The sequence below is a fragment of the Adelges cooleyi genome, unplaced genomic scaffold (genome assembly GCF_023614345.1).
Source record: "Adelges cooleyi isolate 19-005CV unplaced genomic scaffold, UGA_ACOO_1.1 ACOO_flye_CR_arks_rails_tigmint_CR_PRNA_21, whole genome shotgun sequence".
Classification (NCBI taxonomy): Eukaryota; Metazoa; Arthropoda; class Insecta; order Hemiptera; family Adelgidae; genus Adelges; species Adelges cooleyi.
Window position 1 is genome coordinate 6,228,148 of NW_026095871.1, and position 13,318 is coordinate 6,241,465.

At 31.5% G+C, this 13,318-nt stretch overlaps 2 protein-coding genes across 2 annotated transcripts; one reads left to right on the forward strand and one right to left on the reverse strand.

Moving 5' to 3' along the window:
- Window positions 1–660: 660 nt before the first annotated feature.
- Window positions 661–3,893, forward strand: LOC126834209 ((Lyso)-N-acylphosphatidylethanolamine lipase). Its single transcript, XM_050565975.1, has 7 exons — window positions 661–945; window positions 1,054–1,136; window positions 1,201–1,585; window positions 1,654–1,802; window positions 2,226–2,343; window positions 3,331–3,517; window positions 3,580–3,893. The coding sequence occupies exons 1-7, from the start codon at window positions 905–907 to the stop codon at window positions 3,685–3,687; spliced, it is 1,071 nt and encodes a 356-aa protein (XP_050421932.1). The 5' UTR covers window positions 661–904; the 3' UTR covers window positions 3,688–3,893.
- LOC126834210 (uncharacterized) lies at window positions 3,734–4,483 on the reverse strand. The gene has a single exon (XM_050565976.1). It carries the CDS (start codon window positions 4,283–4,285, stop codon window positions 3,803–3,805), a length of 483 nt encoding a protein of 160 aa, XP_050421933.1. The 5' UTR covers window positions 4,286–4,483; the 3' UTR covers window positions 3,734–3,802.
- Window positions 4,484–13,318: the final 8,835 nt, after the last annotated feature.

Below are 13,318 nucleotides of genomic sequence, written 5' to 3' on the forward strand. Positions count from 1 at the left end.
AGTAGCCCCAGGTGATAAAACTAAAAATTGATTGTTTTTAGATCTGAACAATAATTGTTATTCAGTGCAGGAGCATAGTTGGGTCGGGGCATAATTATTTTTTTAATTAATTACTGGTTTTGAAAATACGATAATTTATATTAAATATGAATATTAAATGAGTAAGTATTTAAAAGTCCAAAAATATTAAAAGAATATTTAAGAAGATTGGTAATATTCAATCATCCATAATTTAAAAATAAGGATAACCTATTCTCTATTAGTACTTGAATGATATTTGCCAAGACCTCCAATAAAAATCCAAATTTTCAAGTGTCAGAATAATAAGTCCTAAGTAAAAATATCCATTTCATTAGTTAAAACTTTTAATTGAAAATGTTCGTTACATCATTATTTTTTTACATTCAAATAGATTATAACATAACGGTTCAGTGTTGTCAATTTTATTTATTTAGTAGTAATTAATTTACATTTTACATTTATTAATAAGGCAATTTTGATATTTTAATATTTATTTAGTTTTCAAAGAGATTATATTTAGGTTTTTTTTTCAATATAGTTTTTAGAACCCCTGGACCCTAATTAGTTGGTCTATTGTTATGTAATATTATGTTTTACCTTATATTATGTTGCACGTCAGTTGGTTGATAATAAATATTAAATTATCACTAAATAATAAATACTTTTCATAATATTATTCTACTTTGTATTTAATAATACAAAGACGTTGTTCTAAATTATAATATATTCTATATTCATGCTTATCGCCAACTTATGTTATATAATCAGCTCAAAATATTGAGTGGTTGTTTTTCGCCAAGCTGATATTATGAATTCGACATGTTTTTAAGTACTCTTGTAGACTTTAGACTTGATGTAAAACAAACGAAGTTCTATTACAATAATGACAACAAACACTGACACTGAAGCGCCATCAGTTTATAGGTAACATAGTAATTGTTGATCTAGTCTAGTTATGTACTTGCTAACAATTTAACAAGTGCAGTTGACCTTATATAAATAAAACTTAATATAAATTTAAACGTTTTCCAGAGGTAGTTTCTTTTGGAGCTGGTTCCCTAGAAGCTCAATGTCTTGGAAGTTTTTACAAGAAGCCGAACAAAAGTTATTATTATGTAAGTTTGATTGTTTTATTTTTTTATTTTACATTATAAGACAAACGTTCATTTTACATTTTAGATGTTAAATCACCATATCGAACACGTTATGTGAACTTGGGCCCAGTTGTTGAACAGGAGGATAAAATATGGACGTTGGAAATGAATAGCGATAAACAAGAAACTCCTGTAGTTCTGTTACACGGATTTGGTGCTGGCCTTGCATTATGGTGTATGAATTTAGACAAGTTATCTAATAACCGTAGACCAGTGTATGCTATGGATCTACTGGGGTTTGGACGTAGTTCTAGACCTCAATTCAGTTCTGATAGTATACAAGTTGAACAGCAGTATGTAAATGCTATAGAAAAATGGAGATCAGAAATGAAACTCGAAAAATGTATTTTACTTGGACATAGTTTCGGAGGATTTTTAGCTACTGCATATACTTTACAATATCCTGAAAGGTATTAGCTATATACATTATTTTAATTGTGGTAATTTACTTTCATTATTATTTTATTATTATTATTAGAGTACACCACTTGGTTCTTGCAGACCCTTGGGGATTTCCTGAAGAAAAAAAAGATATAAACAAAAAAATACCATGGTGGGTAAAAGGAATCTTTTACGTACTCAAACCCCTCAATCCATTGTGGCCAGTAAGATTTGCTGGACCTTTTGGTAAGTTTATTATTAACGGTGTCTCTAGAATTTCCATTAATAATAATTCTGCAATTACTGGATTGCGTTGTAGTTAAGACACGAGATTAGAAATATACACTTGTCGATTTCTCTGTTGATTTTCACTTGTACATTTCTTTTTTCATTCCACAAATTTCAATATTTTCATTTATAAAATCTCCCCAATTTATCGAACTACCTTCATGTCTAAATTTCTCTATACTAATCTCTCTAAAGGTAAGTCCACATTAGTACGCTTTTTAGTGTACGTTACACACAACAAGTTGAATGCAATATGTACAAAAGCGCACACGTGTCGGGAGTTCTCAATTTTAATGCTCATGGCCATTCTTAACTTCTTTGTATATTAAAATAGTAATACTAGATGTTTTATTTTATTATAATTTTATAACTGTTTTTAAGGACAATGGCTAGTAATAAACTTACGATCTGATATTTTGAAGAAATTTGAGCCAGTTCTTGGTGAAAAAACAACTCACGTCGGAGAATATATTTACCAATGCAATTCTCAGCGCCCTACGTAAGTTATTACTCCCTGATACCAAGCAATGAACTTAAAAGTTTATTTCCTCAAGAAGACATGATTCTCCTATTTATAAAGGAGTTAGGTATAGGCATTTTTTGAAACTGTAATGTGTAATAATTAGTTTAGTAAAGACTCGTTTTTTGGACTAAAACAGCATTTCCTTGACAGCGATTTTAATTATGTTTTTCATCTAAACATAGCTATTCAGAATGCGTTTTACTAAGTCAATGGTAGTTTTAGAGCAAAACCACCTATTATAAATAATATCGAAAGATAACAACATTTTGGAGACAATGTCGTATCCAATTTTAAAAATAATAACATGAATAATAGTTAAAGCTATTTTAAACAAGTAAAAAAAATGTTGTTTAAAATGTCAAATAGGTATTAAGTTTATCAAAAGTCTCCAAAATCTTATTATCTTTCGTTTTTGTTGTAGGTATTTTTGCTCTAAAACGTATTCTTCGTTGGTACATTTTAACGCTAGAAAATTTGGTGTATAGTATCTTCTTAATAGTCAAATGTATATAGTAATTTAATGTGGCTATAGTAAAACATAAACATGCTAATTATTTATGAATATACATTTACGAATAGTGCCGAGGAGTTGTCTCACTTCTCTAGTAAGTAATACACTGCCTATGATTTGAAATAATTATTAATTGTATATTCTATAATTAGGCCCTAAGGGAAAACATGTTTACCTGGGTTTTTCAAGTTTATCCTGACCTATGTCTCCCTAAAATATTAACCCATCAACGATGAGAAACTATTGTAATCAAATATATTCTTGCCGTTGATGGGTTAAACCAATAATTCCAATGAAGAAGCTTCAATTAGATATTTTTTTTTCTCAAATAAAAGTTGGTTTTATTAATATTAATGTTTTGCAATACTTGCCTGAAACTTGTATAAAAATATTAATCTTTTTATAAATAAAACTGGTATTATGTATATGTAGTTATTATTCATTTATTTCAGTGGTGAAAGCGCTTTTCACAGTTTGCTAACAGGATTCGGTTGGGCTAAAAATCCTATGATAAAACGTGTGCAAAATATTAACAACAACGTGCCAATTACATTTATATATGGTCAAGACACTTGGATGGATCAAAGTATTGCAGACATTGTTAAGAAAGAACGATTAAACGGCATAGTTAATATTGAGGTATTACAGAATAACTGTTTGATTGATGCATGTATTAATTATTTATGTACGATTAAATTTAGAAAATTCCAAATGCTGGCCATCATGTTTTTGCTGATCAGTTTGAGGCGTTCAACGATTTAGTTAACAAAATATGCCAAGAGCAACAAATATTAGTTAAAAACGAATAACTTTTTATTAAGTCACAATGAGTGTAACCACATGAAATAAGTATATAGTAAATGCAATGTTACATAGTTTTTTTTTTTATTGTACTAAAATAATTTATTTATAAATGTTTAAAAATTATACAATTTTACTTAAATCCATGTTATCATCATCGTCAGACTCTAGTGGTTTTACTTGATTCATGAGTAAAAATTTGTCAATTTTATCAGTAGAATCTTCATCCATGTAAGTGATGTATGGTTCCAAAGTTCCACTCTTCCTCTTAGTCATACGTTCTGTTATTGTATCCAAACGTCCTTTCAGCTTCAACAGTTTAACATAGGATGGACTACTTAAAGGTTCCAAAGAGTTTAATGCTTCATGTAGTGTAGGATCTCTGATGATTCGCATTCGGTTCGATACTATTATGGCATTTAACCATTTTAATGCAACGCCACGGGTGTCTTTGTCATTAACTTGGTTTACTAGTACGTGTAACAAATTTCTTACTTCTTCGGATTCCAATTTAGACACCGTTTCGTCAATTGTTTTTCCTGGAAGAACTTTTGGTAGTGCGTCCATTTGCATGGGTGATTGGTGTACTGTGGTTTCGATAATCATAGTTCGTAGGTGTACATCGGGGATAATAAAAAATATTGTATTGCCGCCAACTGTAAACGACAATGTGCTTAGGACTTATTCAATAATGAAACATTTATCGCCTTTCATAAATTACTAAAATACCGAGGTAGTTTTTTGTGAATTTCACGATACGTTCGTAACACTAGCGGCTAGCCTCCTGCCTCGTGCTTATTATCATAATTTAATACATTTCATTATCAGAGTTACCATAACCATAGTCACGGCTGTGTAGATAAACTGGTTGCATATCGAGCAATGATAAAGCGGCCGCCAAGAGTTCTTATCTAAAAACATGAAAAAGTGAGACAAGGTTTAAATTTTAATAGGAATAGGTATGCAATATGCATATTATTCAAGTCACGATGGGTAAACTGACTTTTATAAAGTTACCTGTTTATTCCATATTTCGCAATCCCGGATAATTTGACGGCTCATTCTACAAGCATGAAGTTTGTTGGGAAAATGATACAGTGGATCAGCTATTTCTTTGGATGTTCTCTAAATGTGTGAACATTAAAACCGGTTTAAGAAGGCATCGCACGGCCCATTTTTAAGGATTAAAGTATAGCCATTGCTTACAAAATCTTATTTTCAAGGTTAAAATGTAATTTGTAACTATTAGTTCAATAACTAGGACTTGTATTTTGGTAGTTAATTTATTTTTTGGACTATCACAGCTTCCTTGAAAGCGATTTAAAAATCTCTACATGTTTAAGCAGACTAAAAATAACTCGCTTAATTTTGGTTTTAGAGTAAAAGCACTCATTATAAAATTTAAAGAGAACAATATTCCGGAGGGCAAGGCGGTGCATTTTTTTCATTATTCCAAGTATAACGCTCAATACATAGTTTAGAAATAACGACTATTTTAACTTTTCAAAAAATTATTTTTTTTTAAAAAACGCACCGTCTTACCCTCCGGAATATTGTTGTCTTTTAATTTTATAATGGGTGCTTTTACTCTAAAACCAAAATTAGGCGAGTTATTTTCAGTCTGCTTAAATATGTTTTTACCACTGAAAATCACCGGTGCGACGCCCTCTTAATAGAAAGAATAATTTTTCCTTTGGTAATTATTTTATATTTTCCTTAGGGTACAGGACCTGTGGGCAAATGATATGTTATGCTTCGGAAAGACGGTAGATATTATTTGAGATATTGTGAAATATTTTAATGCAATCTAAATTTTCAAAATTAAAAAAAACACTTCATCGTTTCTTATAATAAATATTGCTAAACTGCAAAACTATATCATCAGTAAACAATACCTAAAATATCATTAAAACACGAATGAAAGTTGATATAGTTTATGGTAAAAAAAAAAGACCGTTAAGCATGGACATTATAGATTTACTAGAACATACAATACAAATATTTTCCCTGGCATTACAATTGCATTAGAAATTTTTCTATCTTTACCAGCCGCAAGTCGTACAGCCGAAAGGTTTTTTAGTACTTCACGAAGAGTTAAAACTTGGCTTCAGTCTACGACGGGTGAAGACCAATTAAATGATATAAGTGATGTTAAGTATTCATCGTGAAAAAGTTAAAAGAAGAAAAGAAAAATTCATTGAACAGTTAATTACAAGGTTTACTTACAGTCATTTTTTTTTTTACGTGCCCACCAACATATAAAAAAAGTAGGGGGGGGGGTGTATTTTTTAACTGACAGATTTTATTAATATGACCATCTACAGAAGAATTTTATGGAAAAAATAAGATGTCAACATTTTTGTAATTGTTTTATAATTTATCGTACACACAAACGATATGATATTTGTGTTTTTAATGAAATAATAAGAAAAAATTTTTCAGCCGAGTCTGCAACCACGAAAGAGCATTTTTATGTCTCGTTGAAGTACCGAATAAATTTAAATTAGTTGTGGAATTATAATTAAAAAAAAAAAATTACATGGAGCTTCCAGTTACAGCATAAGGCCAAGGTGATTAAAAAATTATGTACAATCAAGTTTCTGGCTAAAATTGTAGTGTTTATTATCTGGCCAAAAGTAACATAACATAGAGATTTAAACTATTTTGAATTTATTATTTAGTTCTAATTTGAACGTACAACATATCTCTTATCTACTATATCTTACCCCTCTCCCCTACCCACTATCTCCCGTCCCTATCACTAACCCCTATCCCTACTCTCCCCCCCTATATCCCTCCCTATCACTCACCCTTATCTTCCACCCCTATCTCCTGCGCCCACCCCCTACCCTATCCCACCCCCACCCCTTATCTCCTACCCCTATTTCCACCTCCAACCCATCTCCGTGTGGTAACGCTTTTTTCCTTACCCCTTTTTACGGTTATTTGCCATAGCTAATTCCACCCCTTTCCCATTCCAACCTCATCTTCATCCCCATTTCTTTTTTGGTAACGCTATTTTCGTTACGCTTTTATGGTAACGCTATTTTCGTTACGCTTTTATGGTAAAGCTTTTTTCGGTTATGTGCCAGAGCTAAGACATGAAAATGTCAAAACCGTACAACCGTCTTTTATTTTAAAAGCAGACGACTGTAATTTCACAAAACTATCCCCGGAATGGCCTAATTTTTTATTTTACCTGACCTTTACTCTAGCAATAATCGATTTGTATATTTGATTACCGTATGATAACTTGTTGAAGAAAATAAGTTGACGGCTAGAAATAATTCTAAAATGTTTTTTTTAAATAACAGCGTTACCGTTGTTATTTACATATATATATATATATATATTGTTTGTCGTTATAACTAATTTTGTAATTTACCATTTAACTTTGTATAAACTGTTCTTTAAAAATTCTTGCTGTAAACTTGTATACTCAAATCGTTTTTCCCGCCTTCGCCGTTGTAGGTGGACATGCAACAATTGCCAGTGTCGTATATCAACACCGCCTATACCACCACCGACGATGGCGGACTTGACTAGGCCGCCACCGCCTGCATTTATTGATACCAGCGTGCCACCACCGCCACCGGTGTGTCAATATAATATAACATCAGCTGTGCCATTGAATACGGTCTGTGCGTCCACTCAAACATCGACCATGGTCAGTGTGTCGTGCCAAACATTGTCAACGGTCAGTATAGCGACCCAAACGTTGACGTTGTCTCATACATCTACTCAAACGGCGACAATGATAGATGCGTCGGTACCGGCACGTGAAGCCGTGCTCAGCGGTGGCCTTGTTACCAATAACAATAGTCATATCTGATATTATAACCTATACTTTTTTAACTTCGATGCGGAGCTGAGAAGGTATTGTTATTACAATCATGTGTTTTTATTTTTTATTTTTTTGTTGGTGTCTGGACCCACGATATCTCGTAAACCACTGAGCCGATTTCTTTGTGTAGCAACTCTATAGATCAGAAATCATACCTGGAAGGTACTTTATCAGGTCAAAAATTAAAAAAAGTCACCCCTTCCCCATCAAAATCGAGAAAAACACCTAAAATTACGATGCTCTACAACTTTTTTAAAAATAGTCGAAAATGTTCCAAATTTATATGAATTGTTTTTTAAACATAGTACTATCGATAAACATTAACAAACCAAAAAAATATCATAAATCCTTTCCCTTAGATGGGATAGATTTTTTTTCTTTATTTCACTTTTTCAAGCAAAGTTTTAGAGATTTAGATCTGAAAATTAGACCAAAGGTAGATCTAAAATGGAACTATAACATTTACAATTTTCTCAAAAATTTGTAGTCAAATTTTTTTTTTAATAAGGAAAAACCCCGAAAAAAAGGGTAAATTTACACTTTATCCGTAGTCAGTTTCTAGGTTGCTATGTGTGTGTGAATCAACAGTCAACAGGTAATGAAAATATTTTCATTATATTGTTTATTACGATACATAGGTAACTATGACAGTACATTTTTATAGACAGACGATCCACCCTTATCGTATCCACCCTGCACAAGACTAAATATTAAATTTTTAGTACATTATTGCTGGTCCCACGATATTTTCTAAACCGCTATAACTAGTTTGAACATACTATCCACAGATTCGCATCGAAGCGTTTATTTAAAAGTGATTTTATCACTTTCAGTTATAATAAAAACTGTAGAATAGAAAGCAATTATTGATAGTAAAATGTTAGCAGCATTTTTAATTGTAATTGACAAATACAACCTCCTTTTTACTACACACCAATACTGAAAAACCCAATGATAGAAATAAGTTCGAACGTTTCGAAGAAATTTCAAAAGACGCTTTGGTGATACTCTTCAACATGAACGCTAAATACGACCGCCGGATCCTGTATGCGGTGTTGCTGCTCCATTTGTACGTTAAACATTTTTTCACATATAATAGGAAATTTAGCTACGGACAAATGAAATGTGTGGAAAAAATGATCATCGAACAACTGACGGAGTCCATGCACGACTGTCCGGGTGACAACGAATTCTACTTGACCGAAAATAGTAATCCTGTAATGCTTGACAATTTTCACGACATGATTGTAGAACACTTTCGCCAAATTTTCCAGACCACAATCAACCGCCCTATTGGCGTCGATAATACCACATATTATGATAAATGAAATATTATGCTTCATAATTAATAAATACTGAAATATTACTAAATAATTTTCTGTATATTAATTTATTACATACTTTGTATTCTTGTAGTACACCAATGAGAACGGAAAGGGCCAAATTATACATCCAAATTAGGTCACTTTCCAAGGTTTCTACCCAAGTCGCTAGAAACGATTTTTATACTATGTCGTTTTTGTTATATTTTTTACGCTTTGACTCGGATACAAATAACAACATGTGACTAGAAATATATTATGTTATCTTATTTTACAAGAACAAAATATTTAATCCGAGACGACGCCATCGTCAAGCACACAAGTTAACTTAAAAGGTAAGTAAATGTATAATATATAGTAATATGATACAGTGATAGTCATGAAAAAAATTCATAAATAAATATTTTCAAGGTGATACAAGGTGATGTAAGACACTCTTTTCAATGAGTGGCTTACATTAGATGGATCACTCTATATGTATGTAAAGGGTAGTACGTTAACTATGATACAGTCAAATTTGTTTATACATTTAAAAAAATATCATGTTTAAATGTAATATTGATATCAATAAATATAAAATTCTTAATCTAGAGCGTATACGATTTTATTAACTAAAAAATTTAAACCATCTAAATTAATTTAAACTATACTACATTTTTAAACATTTAATTTAAATTTTAAATCTAATATATAACAATATTGTGTTTTTTTTATATTCGAAACTAATAAACGAAGATGCATTTAAAAGTAAATTTCGTTTATAATTCTATTTTATTATTCTATTTTTAACTGTAAACGGTGATACAGTTTTTATCCATGTCGTTAATTAATATTGTTATGTTTTTGAGCCAATTGTTAGTGCATTAGTAAATATACTCATAGATGATTTTAAATTGTCTCCACTGTAAGAAATTCCCTGGAACTTTTATTTGAGATAATAATCATACAACTCCCATGATTAAAATTGAGTTTATGTATTTATAAATGCATAAAAATATTGCACAAATCGAATTAGTTATTTATTTAGTTATTTTTTGGTGGGAAAAAAGTTGTTTATCATTTTGAAACATCTGGTGGTTAGGTAGTATTATTTTTACAGCCCCCCCCCCCCAGAGTAAGATTGAATGTACGCCACTGCATCACGGTCAAGGAAATTAAATCAACTAAAATTTTTAAAATGAGCGACGAAAACAAAATAATAAAATCGGACATGGTTAACTTGTCGGATATCTAAATTGAATCGCCACAAGAAGAGATAAAAGTACATTTTTAATCAACTTCATTTCTTGATGGTATATTCAGGCTTTAGAAAAAAAAATTGAAAGATACCAAAACTACGACAGGACAAAAAGCAGCATCTCGTATTTGTGTTTCATCCAAAAAGGTTAAGTTTTTTTTTTCTTAAAATATAACTATTTTTGCACAAAGTTGTTCAAATAGTTAAAGATCATTTTTAAAAATTGCGATAAAACTAGCCGAATCTTGAAATAATAATTTTAAATCTTTACTTATCAAGATGATAGATTTCCCTTTCATCCTGATCTTTATTCTAGCAATAATTTTAAAAAAAGTTGCTAATGCCCTCGCGTTTAACTCGTGTATTTTAAATTATGTAACTTACAAGATTATTCTCGATTTGTCTATTTGGTTACCATAATATATGTAAACTCTTTTAAAAAAATAAAATACAAAACTAATTACCGGCTTGAAATGGTTTCTAAACAATTCTAAAAAAAAAAAAACTACAAATAACATCGTTACCAGCGATAATTTGTTATTACGTTGTTGCCTGTTATTGAGTTCATGTGTACAATTTTGTCTCACTGACTTTCTTCTTTTTTTCATTGCGTTTAACTTATTAACTTGTTTAACCTACTATAAGTTTTTTGATCATACACGTTTATTAAAAGGTCAGCACGTCGATGGCAGTTATATTCGGGGCAGATGCTCGCTGGCTTTGGTGTGGTTCACCCCGGAGGGATCGCCTACGACCGACTAGTAGTGCGGGCCGAGAAAGGTTGGGCTCAAGATGAAGTGACCGTGTAGAAATCAGCCTTTTAGTCGCCTTTTATTATACAGGTAAGGTGCATTGAAAACACCAATCCCACTATGTCGTGTCGTGATCGACTTTGCCAATTCAATCTTAGATGGTGGCAAACTCTGGCCGTCGCACGGCGTTTGTTTCTGCCATTTCTTAAATATTATATACACTACGCTAGTATATTGAATTAAATAGGTATATATAAATTATGCACAAAACAATAGTACATAAATTATTATAATTTAAAAAAAATTCAAGTATAAAATCGCAATGTCTACGGATTAGTGAAAAATGAAAATGTGTTTGTTTTGAATAATACTGTTTACCGGACAACCAATAACATTGGTTATTTTTACAATTTCGATTCTAAAATTTAATTACGCCGTCGTTGCAGATTGTGTTGGATTCGTCGGTCAACCAGCCAGGTTGTATTTGACTCGTTCTATCTGGCACAGCCCGTATTAGCTATGCCTTAACTACTGCCACCGCAGACAGTGTTCGACTAGCAGCCAGCGCCGGTCAGTACACTGAATATGACTTATGTCCACCATTGGTATTACCACAGAATAGATTAAACCATAATGGTCACTTCAGTTCCACATAGGTACAATCTTTATGGTAATAATGAGAAGATCTAATGATAATAGTCAAAGCCCCCACCCCCGTTAGTAGAAAATATAAGTAGCTGTGTTATGAATAATAAAAATGGTGTAAGTAATAACCTAGTAATTAAAGGGTGTTATAAATAATGTAAGTTATAAGTTTACTGTTGACTCGGGGGCAAGCGTAACCGTTATTCATTTTTTTATTGTTATAAATCATTGCTATACATTACAATATACATTATTTTTTTTTGCTTTATGGAACATTAATCCGTTTAGGTTAGGTTAGGGTCACTAGTTAGCAATTTAGTTTATTATTTATATATCTGTGAGTACAAGTTGATAGCACAGAATCATAGATGTATATAAATTATTTTGTACACACATAAATCTCACAAAAACGTCGACTTCTATTATTATTTTCACTAGTTAGCATCTAGTTTATTGTATATATCTGTGGACCAAAATATATTATTTGTTATTTGTGTGTTTGTTGTTGTAATGTTTGTTTTCTTTGCAGAATGCCCAACAGCCATCGACGCCACGGACCATCGAGGAGCTGAGCTCGCCCATCGCCAAGTAAAAAAACCGTACTATCTTACTATTCTTGCCTAGCCCATTCTCGCAGTAATCAATAGTAATAAACAGCCGGTTTCACCAACTGTTATTAAATACACTCTTAACACTCTTAATGTTAGTTGACAATTCATTTGAATTTAATAAAATAAGTTTCGTTATAACAATATATTATTATTTAAACTTTGATCGCTGCTAAGATGAAACATGCAAAAAACTTACTATTTTAAAATTGGCAAAAAAAAAAGACAGCACATTTTAACAGTTTTGATGTCAGCAGATGTTAGGAGTTGATCAACAGCCGCCAACGGTCCGAAGATGTCAGGATCAATATCGACGTCGCCGGGATCAACGTGTCAGCAAACATTGTTTGTATTTATCATTGTTGTTGTCTGGGTTGATGCATTTAACATCTCTGTTGTTTAGAAACTAATTCCACCGAAACCTCCTCCAGTCATCCGAGAACCAAGGAGGACACCTGGCACTTTTCTGGCTAATTCGACCAGTTGATCTAATTCTGGACAAGATACTTTTCAAAATCATCCCTACGGATATAAAATTTAAATTTAGTCTAATCTTATGGTAGTAACATGTCGACAATAAAGTATCATAGCTGATTACTCATCGTGCTAAATTCTGGTTTTCAATGATAAAGAAGAAATAAATAAAAATAGGTCTCTTTTAACGTGTTATTTATTTAGACCACAAGTTGAATACAAATTGCGTTTGAAAACACTTGGTAATAAATACATTATGATGAATATTCAAATATTATCATAAAAAATGTTGGCCGAGATTAAAAACAAGTACACCTAAAATTAATGTAAATACTTGCTTTCGAGTCACACTATTCAGTGGTTTGAATTTTTATCATTTAGTACTTTGAAAAAGTAGCTGGAATTAAAACTTTCTCAAGTTTCGACAATTCTCCATAGATTTTGGGTTTTTTCTTCTAAATTGACCTTTTTTTGTAATTTATTTGTTTAGTATGTTTAAAAAAACATTTAAAAAACTTGTCTCTTACTCACTAGATTCCAAAATATAGCTTAAAAATAACATATTTATCTGTAATTCATCGTTTGACCTTGTCTAGCGCACAACATATTTAATATACTCATATTGTTACAGCTGGCATGGACTTAGGGGCAACAGACACTTTTGACAAAACCAAGTCCCCCTCCGACTTCAAGCATACTATAATATATAAGAGATGAAAGGAAAAGGAGTTTTGTTTTAGTGTAGTAAAAAGTAGGT

Bases quoted from the DNA above. Each gene is read 5' to 3' on its own strand.
- LOC126834209 (XM_050565975.1), top strand. From the start codon at position 905: ATGACAACAAACACTGACACTGAAGCGCCATCAGTTTATAG. The intron at 946-1,053 runs GTAACATAGTAA...AACGTTTTCCAG, and splicing joins GAAGCGCCATCAGTTTATAG to AGGTAGTTTCTTTTGGAGCT. The intron at 1,137-1,200 runs GTAAGTTTGATT...TTTACATTTTAG, and splicing joins CGAACAAAAGTTATTATTAT to ATGTTAAATCACCATATCGA.
- LOC126834210 (XM_050565976.1), bottom strand. From the start codon at position 4,285: ATGATTATCGAAACCACAGTACACCAATCACCCATGCAAATGGACGCA.